This window comes from Rhipicephalus sanguineus, chromosome 6 (assembly GCF_013339695.2).
Source record: "Rhipicephalus sanguineus isolate Rsan-2018 chromosome 6, BIME_Rsan_1.4, whole genome shotgun sequence".
Classification (NCBI taxonomy): Eukaryota; Metazoa; Arthropoda; class Arachnida; order Ixodida; family Ixodidae; genus Rhipicephalus; species Rhipicephalus sanguineus.
The window spans coordinates 70,973,396-70,996,172 of NC_051181.1; the positions used below are offsets into that span (position 1 = coordinate 70,973,396).

The following is a 22,777-nucleotide window of genomic DNA, read 5'->3' on the forward strand; positions in this document are numbered from 1 at the left end:
CCGATGCGTGCTGCACTCTACTGGTGTAGCACACTATACGCAAGCTTGGAGTTCATGCGCTAAATAGCTTGAAATGTCATCAGACTGCTTTCAGGGATAGGCGTAATCGCCCGTTCCCTTCGTAAACCTTTTGAGAATTACATTTGTTGCAACCGGCAGAAAGCAACAGTTGGTGCCAGAAAATGAGGAACTATGCCAAGTGATTCCACCATTTCAGAGCTTAAAGCAGTTAAATCGTGATGGTACGAAAAACAAACAAGAACAGCTAGATATGCCGGGCGCTTCCTGCAACACTGACCGAGGTGTGTGAACAGACGCATATCCACGGGTGAATGAAGAGCTTGGGCGAAGCTCCTGAAGCAATCATGTGTGCACCATTCTACCGAGCTCAGTTTGGACCCGGTAGGTCCATTTTTCGCCATTTTTTGAGACTTTGATTGGGCCGGGCGCCGGCCCGCGCCGACGGACGGCATCATGCCGGAGGTGGAGATGTTTGAAGGGGAAGCTATTTCCCAGGAAGAAGCTAACGCGCCTAGGTGGCAGACCACTTTAAGCAAGAATAAGCGTTCTCCCCGGCAGCAAGAGGGTGCTTCTACTCAAAGTGTCGGAACGGCTGGCCGCTGCACGGCCACCGCGCAAGGCGTCGTTCGGCGTCTTGCAGCCGCATCGAGGCTTCCCCGCTTGCCGCGGAGCCATATTCCAGTCATTGTCCGACCGAAGGGAGGCCTGGATCTCAAGAAGGTTAGCCTGATTCGTCTGGCCCAAGCTCTGGCGACGGCGGCAAACCTATCCCCGGATGACACAAAGGAGGATATCGTATGCCCAAACTTAACTCAGAATATTCTTGTGGTCTCTACTCCAGAGTCAAAGAATGCGGGCGCCTATGCGGCGCTGTGTCTCATCAGGCTTGGCTCCACTGACTATCAAGTTTCTGCCTACACGGCAGCCTCCGACGATGCCTGCAAAGGTATCATCCGAGGCGTCGACGTGGACATCGATGCGCAGCAGTTGGCGGCCATGATTGTCAACCAGCGCAACCCTAAAGCCATGGAAGTGCATCGCATCAAGGATACGACTACAGTCGTCATTCTCTTCAGTGGTCTAAAGGTACCTAACTACGTTATGTGCGGCACGAGCATGCTAAGGTGTACTTTGTACAAGAGACAGACTGACGTTTGTTATGGGTGTGGAGCTCTCGGCCATCGTGCTGATGTTTGCCCCACTCCGACGAAGAAAGTGTGCCGTGGGTGTGCTGTCAATGACCCTGCGGAAGATCACCAATGCCAGCCGAAATGTGCCTTGTGCGGAGGAGGACATCTAACGGCCGACAAGTCCTGCAGGCATCGTTTCCAAGTACCCTTCGTGGTGAGGCAAAGAAGACGGCGTAGAAAGCGCGCCAAGAAACACCTTCGGGGCCAGGAGGGTCTGACGTCACGGGATTCCAGCGTGGCACCACCTTCAAGGCTGCGCTCTCCCTCGCCAGCTTTTGGGAAGCGCCGCAGCCGCTCCAGGGGGCGCTCTCGCTCCCGCGGGCGCCCTCGCTCCAAGGGGCGCTCCCTCTCCAGGCTGCGCTTCCAAGAGGTTCCCACCACCTGGGCGGAACGAGCCAAGCCAAGGCCGGCACAGCAGCCAGCGCAGGTAACGCACGCGGCACTGCCAGAGCAAAAGGAAGATCCTAGGATCGCATTTTTACTTCAGGAGAACGCCAGCTTAAAAGCTCAGCTTCAACAGATGAGGGTTGAGTTCGAAGCTCTCAAAAATTCAGCACAGGCCCCGGTGCGGCCTTCGTCAGCAGAGCCGCGGCCGGCTAAGCGAAGGATAGGTACGGAAGGAGAGGTTGCGGCGGCGTCCGACTCGGCCGTCCTTGGAGCAATCAGGGATTTGCAAAAGTCGCTAGCGCGGCAAGCGGAATGCTTTGACCTCGTGGCATGTAAAGTCGCAATGATTGAAAGCAGGCTTGGTCTAGGCGAGAACTCTTTTGTCCCGGTGACGCCCGTCTCGCTGGTTTCCAGTGGTAGTAGTCATGGCTCCCAACGCAAATGAGTTTGTCATTTGGCAGTGGAACTGCGCGGGGTTTAGGAAGCGTAAGGCCTCCCTCCAGCAGTACATTGCCCCATTGGCGGTTAGGCCGCATGTAATTGCTTTACAGGAAACCATTGACGCGGCGGTTGCCTTGCCCGGCTATCGATCTGTAGCGGTTAGGGGAGACGGGCAACGTGGTCTGGCTGTCTTGGTTTCGAGGAAATGTGCGTTTTTAGAACACAAGCTTGCGCTAGGCAACTCTACTCTGGAGGCCCAGCTCGTCGAAAGCATCCCGAATAATTGGCTTAAGTGCAGCATATTCGTACTGAATGTTTACAGCACCCCTCGGAATCACAAGCAGGCGTTTTCCTCGGTGGTCGCAAAGGCGGCTACCCTAGCGGGCAAGTCACCGCTTGTAGCTGTCGGGGACTTTAACGCCCACCACCAGGCCTGGGGATATCCAAAAACCACTGTTAAGGGGAGAAACCTTGTTCAAGCTATGACGGACTGTTCCTTGGAGCTGGTCACGGATCCTCAGTTCCCCACTAGAGTGGGTAATTCCGTTACGAGAGACACCACTCCGGATCTGGCATTTACCAAAAACGCGGTGGGAGTACAGTGGGCTAACTTGCAGGAAAGCCTGGGAAGCGATCACTTTATCCTCTCGGTCACGCAGGAAACCCGGGTGGCTCCACATAAGGAGTACAAGGTGACGGACTGGGACGAGTTTAGAAAGCGCCGCAAGGCTGATCAGGCCCAATATGACACGTTGGAGGAACTCTTCTCGCGATTAGCGGAGGATGCGCTCCTCGCAACCAAGACGGTCCAGACTGACCTACAGGTGAATGCAATAGACTCGCGTCTTGCGCATTTGTTGGAGGCTAAAAAATCGCTGGTTGAGAGATGGCGCACACAGAAGCTCAATAGGAGGCTGCGTAAGCGCATAGCGCTTCTCAATAAAGAAATCGAGGACTACAGTCAGGAATTATCTAGGCAGCAGTGGAATGAAATTTGCTCAAAAGTAGACGGACAGATGCGCACAGGAGGCAAATGGAATCTCTTGAAGGTACTCCTCAATGAAACTAACTCGAAAAGTAATCAGAGGTTGGCAATTGACCGATTAGTCCAAGCACAGAGGAGCAGTGGAGTAATTGGCCGAACGATACCTTCCGATTGGCCCCTCCGGGGACTGGGACTACCCGGACTACCGGGGAGGGCCGCTGGAAGAAATCGACTCGCCCTTTACGAAACTTGAGATCGAAGAGGTGCTTCATGCGCTTAATAGTCGCTCAGCCCCGGGTCCTGACGGAATTACGAACAGGCTGCTGCGTAATCTTGATGATAGGTCCATCGATAAGTTAACCGAGGAGGTCAATCTCCTCTGGGCAGAAGGCCGAGTGCCGGAGGCCTGGAAGACCGCCTCGGTGGTACTCATTCCCAAGCCGGGCAAGGCACTCGCCAAGGAGAACCTACGTCCCATCTCCCTAACATCTTGCGTAGGGAAAGTGATGGAGCATGCGGTACACAACAGGGTCTCTCGGTATGTCGAGGATAAAGAGCTCTTTCCACACAACATGGTAGGCTTCCGGCCGGGTCTGTCCACCCAGGATGTGATGCTCCTGATTAAGAGGCAAATTATCGACCGACAAACCCTAGATATTCGGGGAATATTGGCCCTAGATCTCGCCAAAGCGTTTGATACTATTTCACATAAGTTCATCCTGGAGGCGGTCGAGAGCATGGGGTTGGGACCAAGGTTCCACGCCTATGCTCGCGCCTTCCTCAGGGACCGCAAAGCAACCATAAAGATTGGGCAGTGAAAATCGGGAACCTTCACCCTGGGTGCGAGGGGCACGCCACAGGGTGCGGTAATTTCGCCTCTCTTGTTCAACATAGCCATGAAAGGCCTCTCGGAGCGTCTTTCCACTGTAGCCAATACAAACCACGCCCTATATGCCGACGACATTACTGTCTGGTGCATGGGAGGTTCGGATGCTGAGGTGGAGGAAGCGCTCCAGACGGCACTGTCTATCACAGAAAGTTTTTTGGAGGGTACAGGGCTTCGGATTTCACCCTCCAAATCGGACTTGCTTCTGTACAGACATGTTAGGCGTGGGAGGAGGCCCCACTCACCGCTTGATCGGGTACAGATTGTGCTAACCACAAGGGACGGGCAAGCGATTCCCAGAGTGAACTGCATTCGGGTATTAGGCTTCCTTCTTGAATGCAACGGCAGAAACACACAGGTTTTGGCCCGCATCACCTCCAGGACGGAGAACATGATTCGGCTTATTTTACGGGTTTCAAACCGCAGGGGAGGGCTGAGGGAAAGTAATCTCCTTCGGCTCTACCACGCGTTCCTCATGAGCCATATTATTTACGTCGCATCATCTCTAAATTGGTCTAAACGCGAGGAGGATAAACTCGACACTTTATTGAGGAAAATTATTAAAAGGGTGCTAGGACTCCCCATGAGTACCGGCACGGACATGCTCATGAACCTGGGCATGCACAACACCCTCTCGGAGGTGATTGAGGCACAGCAACTAGCTCAGGTCGCGCGGCTCTCCTCCACCAAGGCTGGGCAGCGTCTCCTACAGTCGCTTGGATGCCATCATACGGGCAGTGCGGAACATAAGATATTTTTATCACAAACAATGAAGGGTACATATGAGGTGGAACCCTTCCCGCGTAATGTACATCCGCGGTACAATGTTGGCCGGCGAACGGCACGGGCGAAGTCTCTGCTTGACTTCGTAGCTAAATCCCCGGGAAAGGTGGCTTTCGTCGATGCGGCGCAGTATGGCCGCTCGGACAGCTTTGCGGCCGTGGTTGTTGATCATCGCGGTCGCGTACTCAACTCAGCTTCCGTTAGGAAGGTGTCTGCCTCCGTAGCAGAGCAGGTAGCGATAGCTCTAGCTATGAAGGACCCTTGGCGTCCTGAGATATTCACCGACTTAGGGCTGCCCTCGGGGCCTTCGCTTCGGGTGTGGTCTCAAGAGAGACTGCCGCTATTCTCAGTTCGAGGGATGTAGGAGGCTTTCACACAATTACCTGGTTCCCGGCCCACATGGGCTCAAGGGTTCATCCGATAGTTCCCAACGTCAACGAACTTGCCCATAACCGTGCGCGAGAAATCACGTGCCGCGGCGGTGCGGGCGGGTCCGGAGGCGGCTTCACGGAGAGCTTCAGGGATCCACTTGGCACCTTCAACGAAGTTACATCGCACTATCAACTGTCAAGGCGGCGATACCCCCTCCCGCATTCCAAGCTTACTAGGCCGCAGTCGTCGGTTCTCCGGATGCTGCAGGCAGGTTCCTTCCCGTCTCGCAGCACGTTTAGCCACTTTGCTGAAGGCATAAATCCAGGATGTCCTGCTGTGGGGTGGAAAATTGCACACTCGCTCATATGCTCTGGCAGTGCCCGGCGTTACTTAGCGCAAAGTTCAGCACAGAAGAGGACTGGGAGAGGGCTCTTAAAAGCCACGAGCTCTCAGTCCAGCTGTCGGCAGTCCAGGAGGCCTGCGAACGGGCGGAGGGCCACGGTCTTCCAGTACCGGCGTGGGCGCGGCAAGCAACTGCGGCGGACCCTCCTTCGGGGGTTGTCTGATCGGGGTTCTCCAGGACCAAATAAAGTTCATTTCATCATCATCATGAAATGTTCAGTGGTTTTGCCCAGCAGTAATGAAAGCGATACACCGCTTTGATTATTTTTCCTTTTTCCGCTTTTCCTTCTTTTTTATTTTTTCATTTTCCTTGATTTTTACGTTTTTTATTATTTTTATTTTTAATTATTTTATTTATTTATTATTTCTTATCTTTTTATTTTACTTTTTAATACATTTTTTTCTTTTCTTTTCTATCTCTATGGAACAGCGCCATCTAGTATATCGTCACCCAACTGCAGTTTGCATGCATTTCTATGGGACAGCGCCATCTATAATACTGTTCGGGAGATGCTGCCGCGGTTACGCCTGACATGGGACAAGGTTAGTTAAGAGGAGCTACGCCCCTAAAATGGCGCGGCTTGTTGTCAGTTGCTTGAGCTCGTCTTTGTATTTGTCGACAGATTGTTGTAGCCTCATTATCTGGCTCCTCAGGTATCTTTTCTCTTCCATATGCTCTTTTCGGTAGTGAGCAATGTATACAGGCCGAATGGCTCTCGACCTGTACGCTTTTGTCGCATGGGGCAGCCTGCTCAGCCTTGTGCACTCATTTGTTGTCACACTATACATAATGATTGTCGGTTGTTTCGCCGGTACGCATGCGGTGTCCATGGGCTCCGATTCTTCAGCTTCGGGACCTGCATGCACATGGCGCTACATGCACATGGCGGTGATCGCGAGGCAGCGTCGCTACTGGTACTACATGCATTCGTTGACTGTTCGGACGCAACACGGTCACGTTTAGGGATACTTGCCATGCTTGGTTCAGTTGCTACCTTGGGCTGCAAACGTGAAGGGTAGTCTGTAAAGAATGACGCTACTGCGTCCTTCTTAAAGGGCCCCTCACCAGGTTTGACAATTTTGAGCTAACGAGCGCAATGCATACAGTGGGCGTTCACGATCACGTCTGCCAAAATTTGCAACGCTACGCGCCGCGGAAATGGGTCAAATTTCAAGGTGAACTAGCTTGCCCTTCCTCTCGCGGGCGCGCGCTTTAGAGAATGAGGGGATGACGTACATGAGAAAATGGCCCTACGTAGATGGTAGTGCTGTGACGTCGCTCCGCGACGTAGACGACTGTGCTCTGACGTCGCCAACAGTAGCACGTGACACTGCGATTATTATTTGACACAACATGTGTAGTTTGTGTAATTTGTTGCTTGAATAGATTAATAAAACTTGAGAGAAATATAGAGACACACAAAGGGAATGTGTGCGTCTTTTTCATTTTTTATCTTGAATTGCAGCGAGATGCGGGGCTAATGTGCCTCCCTTTCCCGTGCGTTCGTGTCCCCGCGGTTAGCGCATCGAGCAGACGCCAGCCCTGGAAACGAAAGTAATGTTCTGGCGCGTTCGAGCACCCATTATGCTCATTTATTCTACCGCGTCCAAGTAAACGTTAATGCTGCACTGGCTCATGATACCGCCACTCTCGTGCCCGTACAAATGTCTCAACTTTCGTGCCCGTCCCGCAGAAACAGGCAGTACACCACAAAGAACGCCGACGAAACGCCCACGGCCGTTACATAAAAAAAAGGTAGCGACCGTGCAACGCCGCTCGCGTGCTCGGGCTGGCTCGGGCACGTCATGCGCACGTGACCATGGATGCGCATGACGTGTTCATGCGTATGTGTTAAGTGAAGAGGGCAGGGAAGGGATTTGGCTTGCGAAGGCTACACAAAGCGAGTGGCAAGGGTTTGAATCTCGCCTCCTCGCATCATGGTTTCGCGCCGCTACAAATTATTGTTTTTCTCAGCTCGTAGTGAACCGATTTGAAAAATTCTTGCGACATTCTGCTCTTCATTCGGCACACAACAACTTCCAGCGTCTAACTAAAATTTGCTATGTAGCCTGGTGAGGGGCCCTTTAAAGGGACACTAAACGCAAAAAATTCGGCAGATCCCACGTACCGTGGGAGTCGTCGTTATGCGAAGCATGCGGCGGGAAGGTGACTGTGGCGTAATTTTTTTACTGAGCAAAACACACGAAAAGATGCTAAAGATTTGTATAAATTTTATACGCACACATATATGCTGAAGAGCCGCATATGTGCTATACGCCAGTTGTTCACAGTTGGGTAACGCTGGCAACGGCAACGTGGGTATTACCAACACCAGAAGCAGTAAGCTGATATGTAGTGCTTATACTTGCTGTTATCGTGGACAAAGCACGCACGTTTCACGAACCCGTGTGCATGTGTGGAAGAGGTTCCTAACGGTTCTTGAACGATGTCATCATTACCGTGATCAGTGGGCACTAGACGCTGCTCATGACTTGTTATCAGATCCGGTCGCGATCGCGGGGGCGAGGGGTCCATGTGTAGTGAAGTATGCGTTATACTACAGCTGTTTGAAATAGTGGATGCCTCGGTCATTTCGTCGACAAATTGTCTGTCTGTAGAGCCGGCGACATGTCGAAATATGAAGTCACCCATCGCGTTGGTGAGGGTTAGGCCGTTGAGGCTGGTAGGCCTGGATAGGGCTACGTAGACCAACATTACTGGATGACGCTTGTCGTATTCGTAGGCTACATGGGTGTATGTGACCTACGTAGCCTAGTCTACAAAGCGGCTGTCAATCAATCTGTAATCATTCTCGGTCAGCATGAGGCCATTACTCAGCCTCGTAAGAAATGAAGAGGACACTGCGTCATTCTGGCGGACTTAGTGCACTTTACGCTGCGATGATGTGAATATCATACGAAACCTTCATTAATGTATTCCTCCGGGGTCGAGCAATGCTTCAATATAGCTTGCTGAATCATAGGAATACAAATGTAATGCTTATTAGACTGCTATAAAAGTGGAGCCAACACTGGAATCACGGACGTTAATCTGATATGACGCCTGTATTGTAGGACTACATATGTAGTGCTTATTGCCCTACATATGTACTTGGTCTACACCAACTTAAAATTAGATACCCAGCACCACAACCGCAACTGACGTTGCACCGTCATCAGGCCTGCATAGGCTGTTTTTCCAAACCAGTTCGTAGACCTGGCGTGGCTTTGTGGTAGAATAACTGATTGCCACGCAGAATGCTTAGGTTCGATTCCTGCTTCGATCCTGATTTTTATTTCCATTCGTCGGGTCAACGCTGCTGATGTCAGTTTTTCTTGACGCTCTCGCATTTAAATTACCATTGTGTGTTCTCGCCGTTCCTGGGTAGATATAGACTGTCAATCACCTGTGGCGCATACCCGTACACTGCGGCCGGTGGTAAATGGGTATGTGCCACACGTGTCTGGAGGAAAGGGTTTGACGACGCGCGCGACATGATTTTCACGTTATTCATGTCATGACCACGCCGTCTTATTCGTCAAGTCCTCTTACCCTCCCATGCTAATTTTGGTCTACACCAAGTTAAGGAGGCAATCACGAGAGCACCCAGACGTAGGCGGCTAGATAGATAGACAGATAGATACGTAGATAGAAACGCTCAAAGTGCCAGAGGTTCGCTAAGAAATGCTTCGCATTTAATAACAATTTATGTCAGAGTGAAAGCTCAATGTATGACAACGTCTAAAACGACAATATTATCAACAGCAGTGCCCTACATACGGAGAAATTAAGCTAAATGTATCACATGATGAGCGCCACGAGTGGGACATTTTCGAAGTGATCCCGATGGCGTATGAGAGTCTGCCTAAAATAGATCACTAGTAATCAAACTAGCAGCGATATCAGATCATAAAATTTTGTGACGTCGTCATATTACATATTCGCTTCGTCAAAATGGGCCAATGACGGAGGCAGTGCATGCCTCCGCTGATGTGCAGAAAGCTTGCACTGCCTTCGATCTTTGAGGCTGTAAGAAAACCACGTTAGGCGCAGAAATATCTCACAGGGAGGCAGGGAATGTTCAATACATTGAATGGAAGAAAAAGAAGAAGATTACTTTCGCCTTTCAGTCGTCTTAGATGAATGTTTAAGGGACCCTGTGAGATTTTTTTTCTTTATCAATAAAGAGAAATAAGGAAAGACAATGGTGATTTCTTTCAGTTCCATTTGCAGAGTAGAACGCAACAGTAGGACATACTAAGAAATTGGGGCGGCTGCAATAGCCTGACATACAAAATACAAGCTTATCGTCAAAAACGTGGATTAGTTACACCTGACGGAATGCATGAGCTATTTCTGTATGGAGCTGTTTATGCTTTTTTTATCTTTTAGCACATCTGTCCCATTTGGACGACATATAGCGATGTGTTAGAAGGCCAGAATGGTATACGTCGTGATATACATCTTACGTTCACATCATTCCAATTTCCACGCTTCACTTTGTTGCCCATCCAGGACATGTTTGGACCAGCACCAGCCTGCCACATTACTTCAAAAGTTGCGCTTTGCCGCACGAGATCGTAACATGTAAGTCTTAGCATGTAAGGCTTAGTCGTTAAACAAACATGTCGTTTGAGCTGTCTAAGAGAAACTTCGTGCTATCGCGAAATTGTCAAAGCCTACTAACGTCAAAGACCTCCACTATTTTCTGGCATGTGCTTATATTTCGGGAGTTTTGTTTGCAAAATTTCGCATTTTTTACCGCCATGGGCACAGATCCTACACGGTGGCTCAAACATAACCTGCTAGTTGTCTGCACGCCACGACGCGTTTAGTACACTGTCGCCTTCCAATCTCCCCACCTAATCCTGGCCATGTTCGCCCGGCACCTGCAACTTAAGTACATGCAGGCGCCAGTGAACATGCTTGCCAGGCCGAAAAGACAAAAGCTAGCCAAAAAAGAACTGAAAAAAAAGCTATCCAAAAACTAGCGAACTTTATCCAAGGGCAGCAACAGTAGCCTAGCGTGTGTGAAAAAAACTGCGACGTTTTTATTTGCATGACTAAATTGAGAAGTTTCTAACCGAAAATGTAAATAACAACAGTATGAACACTCGAAAAACGTAATTTGTTAGATTCAAGCATGAATTGTTGGCATTAGCAACCATTTGGCGCAGGATGACAGATCCTTGCGCTGTTTCAGAAATTACTCTCTTCACGCGTCTTACCTAGTTTCACTTAAAAGGACCAAAAGAAAGCGCCTTGTGAGGACAAAAACGAGTACAGGATGGGTGTGCTGAGAGTCACCATTGATAGGATTGACACATACATTATAGTCACTTTGGCAGTTATTTCTTGCATGATGACGAAATCCGAGCATTTACTATTCTCGAGTTCGTACCTAAACCTTAGAAATGACAAGCGCTGGCTTCACATCCGATTCCTGATGTCATTAGTGCAAAGCGCACTGGATACGGAGCGCTTTTAGTTGCCTTGATGACTTCCCATTGCGGTTTAAAGTCGCGTTCAGCAATACATATTCTGCAAAATGAGTCCCCACGCAACACTTTCCGGCGAGTACCTATCATGTATCCAAAAGTATTTTCTGTTGTGTAATGCAGCTGCCAAATTCATTTTTGGGTGTTGAAAACACGCATCAGTCGCTATGTTTTGACACCGCATACTAGAAAGCCAACGACTGCGACGACATCACATACTGATAATCTGGCTCGAATCGGGGCAACAAGGGAGACAAAAAGTAGTAAAGTCGTCAAGACGTGTTTTCCGCCGCCAGCGGCCAATAACAGTAGCCAAATTGGCGAAAAGTAGCCAGTCCTGGAAGCCCTGCCAGTGGAGTGGCCTTGGCACTGTCCTTGTGTAGTGAAGGCTCGACTACTCCGAATATAAATGCAAAAAATGCAAAAATGTTCCAAAAGCCGGGAGAGTTCATGATTAAAATAGATACTCCGACTTAACCCAACAAAATATAACAAAAAACTACACGGACGTTTCGCCACCTATGCGGGTGGCATCTTCAGTATGAACTGACACCAAATGAGCGAAGGTAACCCAGTCTATTTCTAGTCTCGTATGTCTCTGTACACATCCGGTAGGGGGCCACGGTTGCTGTTGCACGCCGACCTGTCACGGCGGATGAACCACGACTCGAGAAGCTTTCTCTTGCCCCACCTTTGTTCCCGAGCCAGCGTCGTCGCATTACTGAAGTCGAAGGCATGCCCCGTCGTCCAGCAGTGCTCGACGAGTTCGCTCTAGGAATGCGTGGCATGGGTGGCTTTGGCGACGTCCCCTTTGTGCTCTTTGAACCTCGTTGACCGCTTCCTGCCTGTTTCGCCGATGTATGTGGCGTCGCAGTCCCCGCACGGTACCTTGTAGACAACCCCGCTTTGATCGTTCGCAGGGGTGCGGTCTTTGGGCTTAGTGAACACGTTTCTCAAGGTACAATGAGGTCTCAAAACGGTTTTAATGCCCAGCGGACGAAGTGCTCTCCGAACAGAATCTGACACGCCCTGAACGTAGGGGGTGGAAACAATGGATGTTGTGTTTTCTCGTGCCGCACTTCTTGTTCCCCCTCGCATACGTCTCATGGTGTCGTTGATAAACGTCCTCAGATAATGCCTTTGCTCCAACGCACCGACCATATTTTCCATCTCATGTCGCCGCAAGTGCTGATGAGAACAAACAGCGTCGCAACGGGACAAGAACGTCCTCACGACAGACCGTTTGTGCTCGGCCGAGTGATGTGAGTGGAAGGACAAAAAGCCTCCGCTATCGCATTGTTTCCGGTACACTGTTGTTTCCACTCCGCCATTACAAGCCCTGCGGACAAGTATATCCAAAAATGGCAAGGCATTATCCTTCTCTACTTCATAGGTAAACTTAATAGAAACTTCATAGGCAACTGAAGAGGGTAAATCTGGTTGCTTTCCATGAGGCACTGAACGGCGTACATCCTGCCATAAAGGCCGCGGTCGAACCCGCGACCTTCGGGTTAGCAGCTGAAGGTCGCAAGTTCAGAAGAAATCGACGTAAGCACGAGGGCCAAACTAATTCAGACATAGGGTATATAAACATACAGGGCGGCAGGAATAGGTTGAAGCGGAGAGAGATAGAAGAGCAGCTGAGGAAGGAGGAACTGATGGTATATGGGTTTCTAGAGACACATCTTAGGGACATGTAGCAACGACCTTGCAATCCGGACTACGCATGGGAATATTGCAAGAAAACAGAAGGCAGCAGAAAGGAGGGTGGAATTGGGGCATTTATTCATAGAGGTACAGGTTGGTAAAGGGTCAGGCAGGAGTGCAGGGAACAATTGTGGCTAAAGGGGAAAGGGGCAGGCCAAATGACGCTCCTTGATTTTCTATACTTGTGGACAGGAGCAAAAGCCAGAGAGGAAAACAAAGAAATGGTGGAGTGCATAGCAAATGATATTGATGAACTAGGAGAAGAGTGCGAGGTAACTATACTAGGGGATATGAACGCGCACATAGAAGATATGGATGGGTATACTGACCCAACAGGCAAACTGCTGATGGATGTGTGTGAAAGGCATGATTTAATCATTCGCAACAGTACTGAGAAGTGTGAAGGGCAGATAACGCGGGTGGTAGGGGGCCTGAAGTCGACGATAGATTACGCACTGATCTCACACAGGATGTATGACAGGCTGAAGGAAATGAACAAAGATGAATATGACTCCACAAGCATAGGCATTGATCACAAACGTATCAAGCTGAGTTTTGGAAGCGAAATGAAAATAGGAAGGAGGCAAGATGAGCAAACACAGGGAAATTTTTGTTCAGAAAGGCAAATAGAAATAGCAACTAAACAAATTGAGAAAGTAATCACCGAGGATAATAAAACAGCCTGGATGTACACAAAATTAGTCTGAGCTAGAGCTTGTTAAAGTACGAGTCCCGTCGACTGGGAAAAAGACACAAACTCAGGAGCTGGTGGGACGAGGAAGTTAAGAGGGCCATAGTAAAACGTCAGGAAGCTTCCAAGGAACACAGATACCCTAAGCAGAGGGGTGAACCGGAAGATAATGTCGAAAGAAAATGGGATAACCTTTTAAGCTGTAGAAGAGAAGCATCTTATCAATGAAAAGATTAGAAGAAAGGGGGCCCAGTGGTTGGCACAAGTAAACAAAAAGGATAGAAAGGCAGCTGCAAAGTTCAGGAACCATCTCAACTCATTGAGTAACAAGAAGCCTAGAGCAGATGTTTATAACTACAGCTCAAGATGTCAGGCTAGAAGAGGATGATGATGAAGAGGATGAATATATATGAACAACGATGACAGAAAAATTTAACAAACAAGGAAGCGACACATGCACCCTAACAGACAAGGATAGATCAAGTAATGCAGTGGCTCCACTTGGACAACGACAGTGGGAAAGGGCAAAGAGATTTCCTAGTAGCACATCAACAGGCCCTGACGGCATCCCAATTATGCTCATAAAGAAATTGGGTGCAAAGTTTAAGCAAACATTAAGAGAGGCATCGAGCAAAACAATAATGGATGTAGAGTCCCCGATGGGTGGAAACTAAGCAGGATGAGCATGAACTTTCAAGCAAAGGGTGGCAAAGTAGGTATAAACAACTACCGCCTTATAACAGTGGCATCAGTGATTTACAGGCTGGTTATGCAGATTATAAAGGAAAGACTGCAGGCATGGGTGGAAGGTAAGGGTGTGCCGGGGGAACTGCAACATGGGTTCCGAAAACAAAGGAGGTTGGAGGGGAATCTGTTCTCATTGATGCAGTGCATTGAATTAGCAGAAAAAGAACACAGGCTCCTGTGGGTGGCATTTGCGGATATCAAGGGAGCCTACGATAGTATGATTCAAGGGGACTTGTGGGAAATACTGGACGCACTAGATGTGGAAGATCGAATAACTAATATTTTAAAAGGTATCTATAAAGGTAACAAGGTAGTTTTAAAATGAGAAAACAGGTATCCAAGCGTATAGAGATACAACGAGGGCTTAGGGGTGTCCTCTCTCGCCCTTGTTATTTATGCTGTACCTAAAAGGACTAGAGGCCAAATTATAGGGGAGTGGACTTGGCTTTAGCCTCTCTTTTGTCAAGCAAGGAAAACGTTTTGAACAGCCATCACCAGTATTTATGTATGCAGATGATATAGTAAATGACCGACAATAAGGAAGATTTGCAGAGATTAATAGCCATCTGCGGTTACCTTCAACTTTAAGCTATCTAGCTTAAATTTGAAGTTCAGTAAGGAAAAATCGGCAGTCTTTACTTTTAATAATAACTAAGTCAGTGAGCACGGAATATAGGATGTCACACTGCAAATAGTGGATAAATACAAATATCTTGGCGTACGGATATGCAACGGAGATGAGTATCTAAGGGAGCACGAAAAATACGTGGCGACTAAAGGTAACAGGAATGCAGCTGTAATGAAAAATAGGGCGCTGTGGTACTGCAATAGGTATGGTGTTGGGAGAGGGATCTGGAAAGGGCTCATGGTTCCTGGTCTCAAGTTCGGCAATGCGGTCTTGTGTATGAGATCAGAGGTTCAAGCAAGATTGGAAGTTAAGCAACGTGGCACAGGCAGGCTGGCTTTGGGAGCACACGGGAATGCACCAAATCAGAGGGGAGAAGGTGACATGGGATGGACACCATTTGAGGGCAGGGGGGCTAGCAGCAAGATAAAATTTGAGGTGCGATTGAGCGAAATGGGGAAAGAGTGTTGGGCTAGGAAAGCTTTCAGCTACTTGTACATGAGGGATGCCGAGACAAAATGGAGAAAGCGAACCAGAAAATTGACAAGTAAATACTTAGAAGACGACAGGAGACCGAAGCAAAGGGAACTCTCGGTTAAGAAGAAGGTGAAAGATACGGAGAGGTACATGTGGAAAATAGGGATGAGTACGGAATCAACACTGGAGACCTACCGAACTTCAAAGGAGAAAATTACCAAGGAAAAGATCTATGATAATACTTGGGGTAGTTCTCTGCTGTTTAAGGTAAGGACGGGAGTATTGCGGGCCAAGACGCACCAAGCCAAATACGAAGGAATAGACACGTTATGTAGTGCGTGTGGAGAGGAGGAAGAAACGGCTGAACACTTGATACTGGTCTGTAAAGGGCTTCACCCTATTGTTCAAGAAAATGGGAGAGAATTGTTCAGAGCATTGGGGTTTAGGGCCAGTGAAGGTAAAAGTGACTTTAAGCGGGTAGAAATAACCAGGAGGAGGTTATCTGATCGGTGGCTACAATTAAGAATAAAATTCCTTCACTTACATAGTGATTGTACTTAACTGTATTACGGCTAGGTGGCGTGAGCCGCCGCACGATCTACAGGGTACAGCCTTATCCATCCATCCGTCTATCCATCCATCCATCAATCGTTCATAGCAACCATCCATATCAAAAAATAGCTATGCGATGCTCGCCTGCCTGTCGCACCGTGTTTCCCGCTCGTCCTGTGACAATTAACGGCCAGGCTTGAGGGAAGACAGACACGACGCTTGTCACGTTTCTCTTCGCGTTTCGCGACTCTTTGAAGGAGTACATATCGAGTATCAGTGTTTATGTGGGCTTGCTGATGCCATCTTTGCGCGGGATTCACCATATGTGGTGTCCAGGTATATCTTGACAACTTCAGCTACCGCAAGGGTTAAGTCATGATCGTGGGCGTTAGTCGTCGGCACGGAGATGTGCCACTAGGCGTTAACGTGAGTGCGTCCACATGAAGCGGTGGTACTCGTATACCTGCCAAAGAACAATAGACATTGTACTAGCTCCCGTATATCAGTGCACCATGAACAATCAACTACTGCGACGACACGCTTCACTTTCATGTTATACCGATTCCTATGACGGAGCGATCAGCCATATTTTTTTAGCTCTGTTCATCAATGAAGCTGCAGCTGTTGGAGGCAGTGTTCGATCAGGAGGTGGAGGAGTTAGGAGGTGGAGGAAGAAGCGGAAACTTTACGTTCGGCAAGAGGTGAGAGAAATGGTATTCAAACCGCCATGCTTCTATCAAGAATATTGAGGCAATATGCACTTTTTATAATTAACGTTTCTAAATCACACATTCATCGAATTTTGGCGTGCACTTACACTCTCGACAATGCGAAAATAGATTAGATGGCGAGCTGATGAATGCGCGATATTGCACCGGCACAAGAATAAAGAAACGCGCTAAATGGTTCAGGCCTGGCATATCCATAATAGTGGTAGCGCATGCGTGAGTCACCCATAGATTAGCCTGCATAAAGAAGAAATCAAGTGTCTGAATAGTAATCTCTCACATAAACCATCATGCGTGCCGGATTGATCGGTTCGCCTATTGCTTCGGTATGGGCAGGTAAGTTTTCGTGCCTTCTTTCTTTTCCGCCATCGTACCCCTTTTCTGTTGTTCGTCGGCGTATGTCGTGTCTTGACTTCTCTTTTGTGTCTGTGTTTGCACGCCGTGTCTCTTTAACATGAATACTTACCAGTTAACTAAGCTCTTAGTCATTTTGTCAAACTCTTTCTGTCGTACAAGTGTGGCACTTACCCGTATACCATGGGCATCTATCTATCTATCTATCTATCTATCTATCTATCTATCTATCTATCTATCTATCTATCTATCTATCTATCTATCTATCTATCTATCTGTCTATCTATCTATCTAGCCGCCTACGTCTGGGTACTCTCGTGATCGCCTCCTTTACTTAGTGTAGACCAAACTGGCATGGCAGGGTAAAAGGGTTTGACAACTATGACTATCTGGGCATGACATAAATAACTTAAAAATCCTGTCCCGTAGGTCGTCAAACCTTTTATTCCATACACGTGTAGCACCTACCCGTATACCACGGGCAGTGGTATACGGGTATTCCCCTCAGGTGATTGTTCATATCTACCCAGAAACGGTGAAGGCATGCATCGGTAATTTGAACTCGGGAGCATTAAGAAAAATGCACACCGGCAGCGTTCAACCGAAAATGCAAAGGGTAAAAATTAGAATCCCAGCAGGAATCGGACCCAAACATTCTGAGTGGCAGTCAGGTGTTCTACCACAGAGCCACACCACGTCTAGAAAGGGCAATGGAAAAAATCCACAGGATATCCACGGGGTGAATGATGATGAGTGGGGCGAAGCTCCGGAAGAAATCATCGGTAAACCGTGAATACTCCGAATAATTCTTCCAGTATATGATCAAGTAAGCACGCGAGAAACACCGTGTATATATTACCATCATCACCGTGTATAATAAACAACAAACTTTGGTTGTACTGTTGGTTTACGTGATCCCTTCATTACAGCGGTCCCCCTAGCGTACGTCACCGCACTAAATCGGACAATTGCATTCCACCAATGACACGCGCCATATGTGAATCTTCCGTGAATTCTGCCCAGTACATCATCAACGATGTGAGATCGGACGCGTCTATACTAAAGGGTCGATCAGAGTCATGGCGACTTGCAGCTCACTTTAATTTTACATGTACGCTGTGAATTTTTATTGTTTAATCACGCACAGGAGAAATCTCACACAGGCACTACCTTGGAGGTCAAAATCCAGTGCCTATATATACGGGGTGGTCAGTGAACGGTTGTGCAGGGCGAGCAGCCGGTTTTTTGAATCAAGAAACTCGCTAGCAGACGCTGCTTGCGTCGGCCTCGTGAGGCGAGAGGGAGAGGGGGACTTTCTTTATTGTGAGGTATGAAAAAAAAGAAAAAAAGAACAAAACCTCGGCTCGCACCATAATAATATAGCAGGCAATGCCAATGCGAAAAGAAAAATGAACAGGGAAGAGCCAAGTTAAATTTTGAAGGGGAAGGAGAACGGGACCCCAACCCAGAATAGCGGGCAAAAAAAAAAACTACTGTTCATTTTTACATTGCTTTCTTGCTGCTAACATGTGTCACAGTTTAATCCACGGTGCTGAATCTTGAAAGTGGTAGCTCTTCAGTCTTGTCTTCGTGGAATCTTCCTTGTCTTGTTTCCTAAGGGGGCAGGCTGTTGATTTTTGGTTCAACTTCTCCTACTGATTAAGTGCTCTGTAAAATAATGAAATATTGATTACTGACCCCCCCACCACCACGGTATAATGTGACTTGCATTACGTGTGAGTAGTAGATGCGGAGAATATATCTAAGTTGAATTATTCTTGAATTCTTGTTTTTAGAGCACGCATCTGCAACGCAGCGAGCTCGGAGAGTCGGCGTCGCGAGGCGACAGAGGGCGGGAGGGAGATAGAGCAAGCATCTGCAACGCAGCGAATGCGGAACGTCGGCGTCGCGAGGCGAGAGAGGAGGGGGGACTAGAGCACGCATCTGCAATTCAGCGAGTGCGGAACGTCGGCGTCGCGAGGCGAGAAAGGAGGGGGGGGACTAGAGCACGCATCTGCAACTCAGCGAGCGTCTCCGCGCAATCTAGGGATCTTTCTGAGAACTATAGGTGGCTACGACAGCGCCATCTAGTGAACACTCTAAAAACTAGAGGTGGCTACCTACTACTACTACTACTACTACTACTACTACTACTACTACTACTACTACTACTACTACTACTACTACTACTACTACTACTACATACTACAGAGAAGGGACAGACCCAAACCTAAAGGAGCTTCGCCCCTAAAAGACCCTATGCAGGCGCAATGTTGGTGCAACGTCAATTGTGGTTGTAGTGTAGGCTATCTAATTTTGTAACAAAGCAATGAGCACCACATCTGTAGTCCTATGATACAGGGTTCATGTCGTGGTAACGTGAATTGTGCTTCCAGTGTTGGCTCCGTTTTTATAGGAGTCTAATAAACATGTCATTTGTACTCCTACGATTCAGCAATTTATATTCAAGAGTTGCTCGACCCCGGATGAATGTGCTCACAATAAATTACGCATGAAATTCATACATCGATCCGTAGCGTGCACTTTATTTCAATAACACAAACTTCTGTACTCTAACCTGAGTGCTGATACTACGTCATACCATTAGTTAACATTTAAATGTCGGTGTAGTTGGCATGCCTGGTAAGCCGAAGATCTGCAAACGTGTCCTTCGTTTACAAAAACACATCGATCCACCCCTTAACGCTTGCGCAAAGCAAAAAATTGCAGCGTATAAGTATGGGCTGCCGGCTTCGGATCCCACAAGGCGTAGGATCTGCCAAACGTATTGGTCCAAAGCGGAAGCGAAATTCCTACCTATTTTGCATTTGCATTTTGAACTACCTATTGAACCATTTGCACAGACGCAAAAAAAATCACAGCATATCCACGGAGTGAATGATGATGAGTGGGCGAAGCTGCGGAGGTTCATCGGTAAACCGTGAATCTTCCGTGAATTCTGCCCAGTACATCATCACCGACGTGAGATCGGGCGCGTTTATACTAAAGGTTCGATGAGTTATGACGACATGCAGCTCACTTTAATTTTACATGTACGCTGTGAATTTTCATTGTTTAGAAAACCATTGCTTTAGAAAACATCTGGCGTCTTTCGTTAAGCCGCTGGCGTCTTTTCGTTTTGCTTTAGAAACATCTGGCGTTCTTTCGTTTTGCTTTTAGAAAACATCTGGCGTCTTTCGTTGGTTTATTTCATCAATCAACGCCGTTTTGAACAAAAATTTTTATTGTTTAATCACGCACAGGAGAAATCTCACCAGGCACTACCTTGGAGGTAAACAATGGCTGCTAATGGGAATGAGAGACAGAAGAAGTCGGCTTTTAGCTAACACTTACACTTCTACTTCTACTAACGTTTCCTACTGGAACATGCCAATGGCTGCTAATGGGGAATGAGAGACAGAAGAATTCGGCTTTTAGTTAACCCGCACGCTGCGAATTTTTTATTGTTCAACAACGCACAGGAAAAATCTCCCACCGGCACCACCTTGGAGGTCAAGATCTGGTACTAGCGTTACGACTGGTTACGCACTACGACTACGAAACTACGAGGGACGAGCGGGTTCCGCTTTAAGGAGCTTCGCCCCTAAAAAAGAACACGCGTGACCGCCTCGTGCTGTTTGCTTCGTCGTCGTCGTCTTTTCTTGGTCGGATTCTTGTAGCCCGCTCTAATGCGCAACAGGGCCACCCTTTCTAGCGATGAAGTCTGGGGTTTGTTACAGGAGAGCGGTCGGTTGGTGAGTAGGACAGTCCGAAGTGGTTGTAAGGTGCGACGTTGTCGAATGTCGATGTCCAAGTACGTAGGCTTGAGACGCCCGACGGAAAGAGTATCTTCCCGGCCGTTGATGAGCAGGGGGCAGTGTTTAGGTGTGCGGTTGACGACCTTAAACGCCCCATCATACGGGGGCTGCAAAGGATGTCGCACGGCGTCGTGTCCCACAAAAACGTGCGTGCAGTGTTGGAGCTCAGGACTGGCATACACACTACGAGACGTTCGTCGTTGTGGAGGCGGAACCACGGTACGCATAGCGTTGCGTAGATGGTGTGAGTATTCGGGCACGTCTGCAGATGCCGTGGGCAGGTCACATAAGAATTCGCCGGGAACTCGAAGAGGGGTGCCAAATGTCAACTCGGCGGAGCTTGTGGAGGAGTCGCTACGAAGAGACGTGCGGCAGCCAAGCATAATGAAAGGAAGGAGTTCGATGCATGATGAAGGAAAAGTGGAAGCCATGAGTGACGCCTTGAGTTGGTGATGAAAACGTTCGATAATTCCATTGGCGATGGGATGGTAGGAGGTAGTCTTGATTTGGTTGACACCAATGAGCCCAGATAGATTGGCGAACAATGTTGAGTCGAAGTGGCGACCACGGTCATCGTAACGGTTGAAGGTGTACCGTAGCAGCTAATACACAGAGCAACGAGCACTCGGGCTGTCGACTCCAAAGTCATGTTTTGAAAGGGCATCGCTTCAGACCATCTTGTGAATCTGTCAATGCAGGTTAACAGGTAGCGATGGTTCCCGCATGGAGAAAGTGAACCAACAGTGTCGACGTGTAGGTGGCTGAAGCGAGCGTCCGGGAGAGGAAACGTACCAAGTAGAGTGGCAGTGTGACGATGCACTTTCGACTGTTGGCACCTGAGGCACGCACGTGACTAACGGCCGACGTCTACGTCAATCTCGGCCACACACAACGTGAAGTGATAAGTCGCTGCATGGCGCGAATTAGAGGGTGAGCCAAGGAGTGCAAGACATCAAACACTGCTCGACGTAACGGGAGAGGTCCGTAAGGACGACGACGTACCGTCGACGTATAACAAACGAAGGGCACGTCACAGTAAGGCACCTAGACGTCAGCCAAGACGAGAGGTGTGCCGCGGTTATGTAGCTGCTGGAGCTCCTCGTCATTCTTCTGGGTGGCAGCCATGGCTATGAAGTCGATGCTCGTTCGGCCGCGTTGTGTTGCATGTTTAGCAGCGCGAGAAAGCGCATCGGCAACGGTGTTGGCTTTTCCACTGACATGACCAATGTCGCTCGTGTATTTCGAGATGAAGGCGAGCTGTCTGATTTCGCAGGGTGCGTAAGAAGTGCTGGTGGACGATAAAGCAGACGTCAGTGGTTTATGATCCGTAAGGATCTGAAAGACGCGTCCGTCAAGAAAATGGTGGAAGTGCTTCACAACCAAGTAGATGGCGAGTAGCTCTCGGCCAAAGGTGCTGTAGCGGCGCTCGGGAGGGGCAAGCTTCTTGAGAAAGAAGGCGATTGGCTGCCAAGTGCCAAAAACGGACTGTTCCAAGACGGCGGCCACGGCAGTGTCAGGTGCGTCTACCAGGACGGATGTTAGGGCGTCGCGTTTACGTTGGGCGAGGAATGTAGCGGCGGCAATGGCTGCTTTGATGTCTCTAAATGGAAGCTCAGCCGCATTGTGCTAGGGTACCGGTGTAGTCGGTGTTTTGACGCCCGTGAGAAGGTCGTTGAGAGGCTGTAGTATATCGGCACAGCGAGGAAGCGATCCCTCTTCCGAACGATTGCGTTGGCGCGGCTGTACCTGAAGCTGTTGCTCTTGCTTGTGGCCTAGCTCAAGCTGTGTGCGGAGCTGCCTCTGGAGTAGTTCCAGCAGTCGTTGCTCTTGCTCGTCCATGATGTCCGTTTACCGGTTGACCAGATCTGGAATGTCGTGTCCACCGAAGGACCAATTCCAACATACAAACCAACAAGTGTTAATTCTATTAGCAGCAGAAGCAGCAGGTGAGCATGCCGTAGCTACGCGTGTGGGGATAGCGAAACAGTAGTCATCTTTCAAGCTTGTTTGATAGCCTGTTTTAGTAGCCACCGCCATGACGTATACCTCGTTGACGCGGCGGTGGCGTTGTGATTTTAAGGAATGCAGTGCAGGCGTGTCACGCCGGGCTGA

General features: G+C 48.7%; 1 protein-coding gene across 1 annotated transcript; it reads left to right on the forward strand.

Annotated features, from left to right (window-relative positions):
- The first annotated feature begins 14,043 nt into the window (after nt 1-14,043).
- On the forward strand, nt 14,044-21,430 carry LOC125758856 (uncharacterized). Its single transcript, XM_049416530.1, is given in 3 exon segments — nt 14,044-14,076; nt 14,701-15,722; nt 21,364-21,430. Coding segments are annotated over 3 exon segments (1,122 nt in total).
- The last annotated feature ends 1,347 nt before the right edge of the window (nt 21,431-22,777 follow it).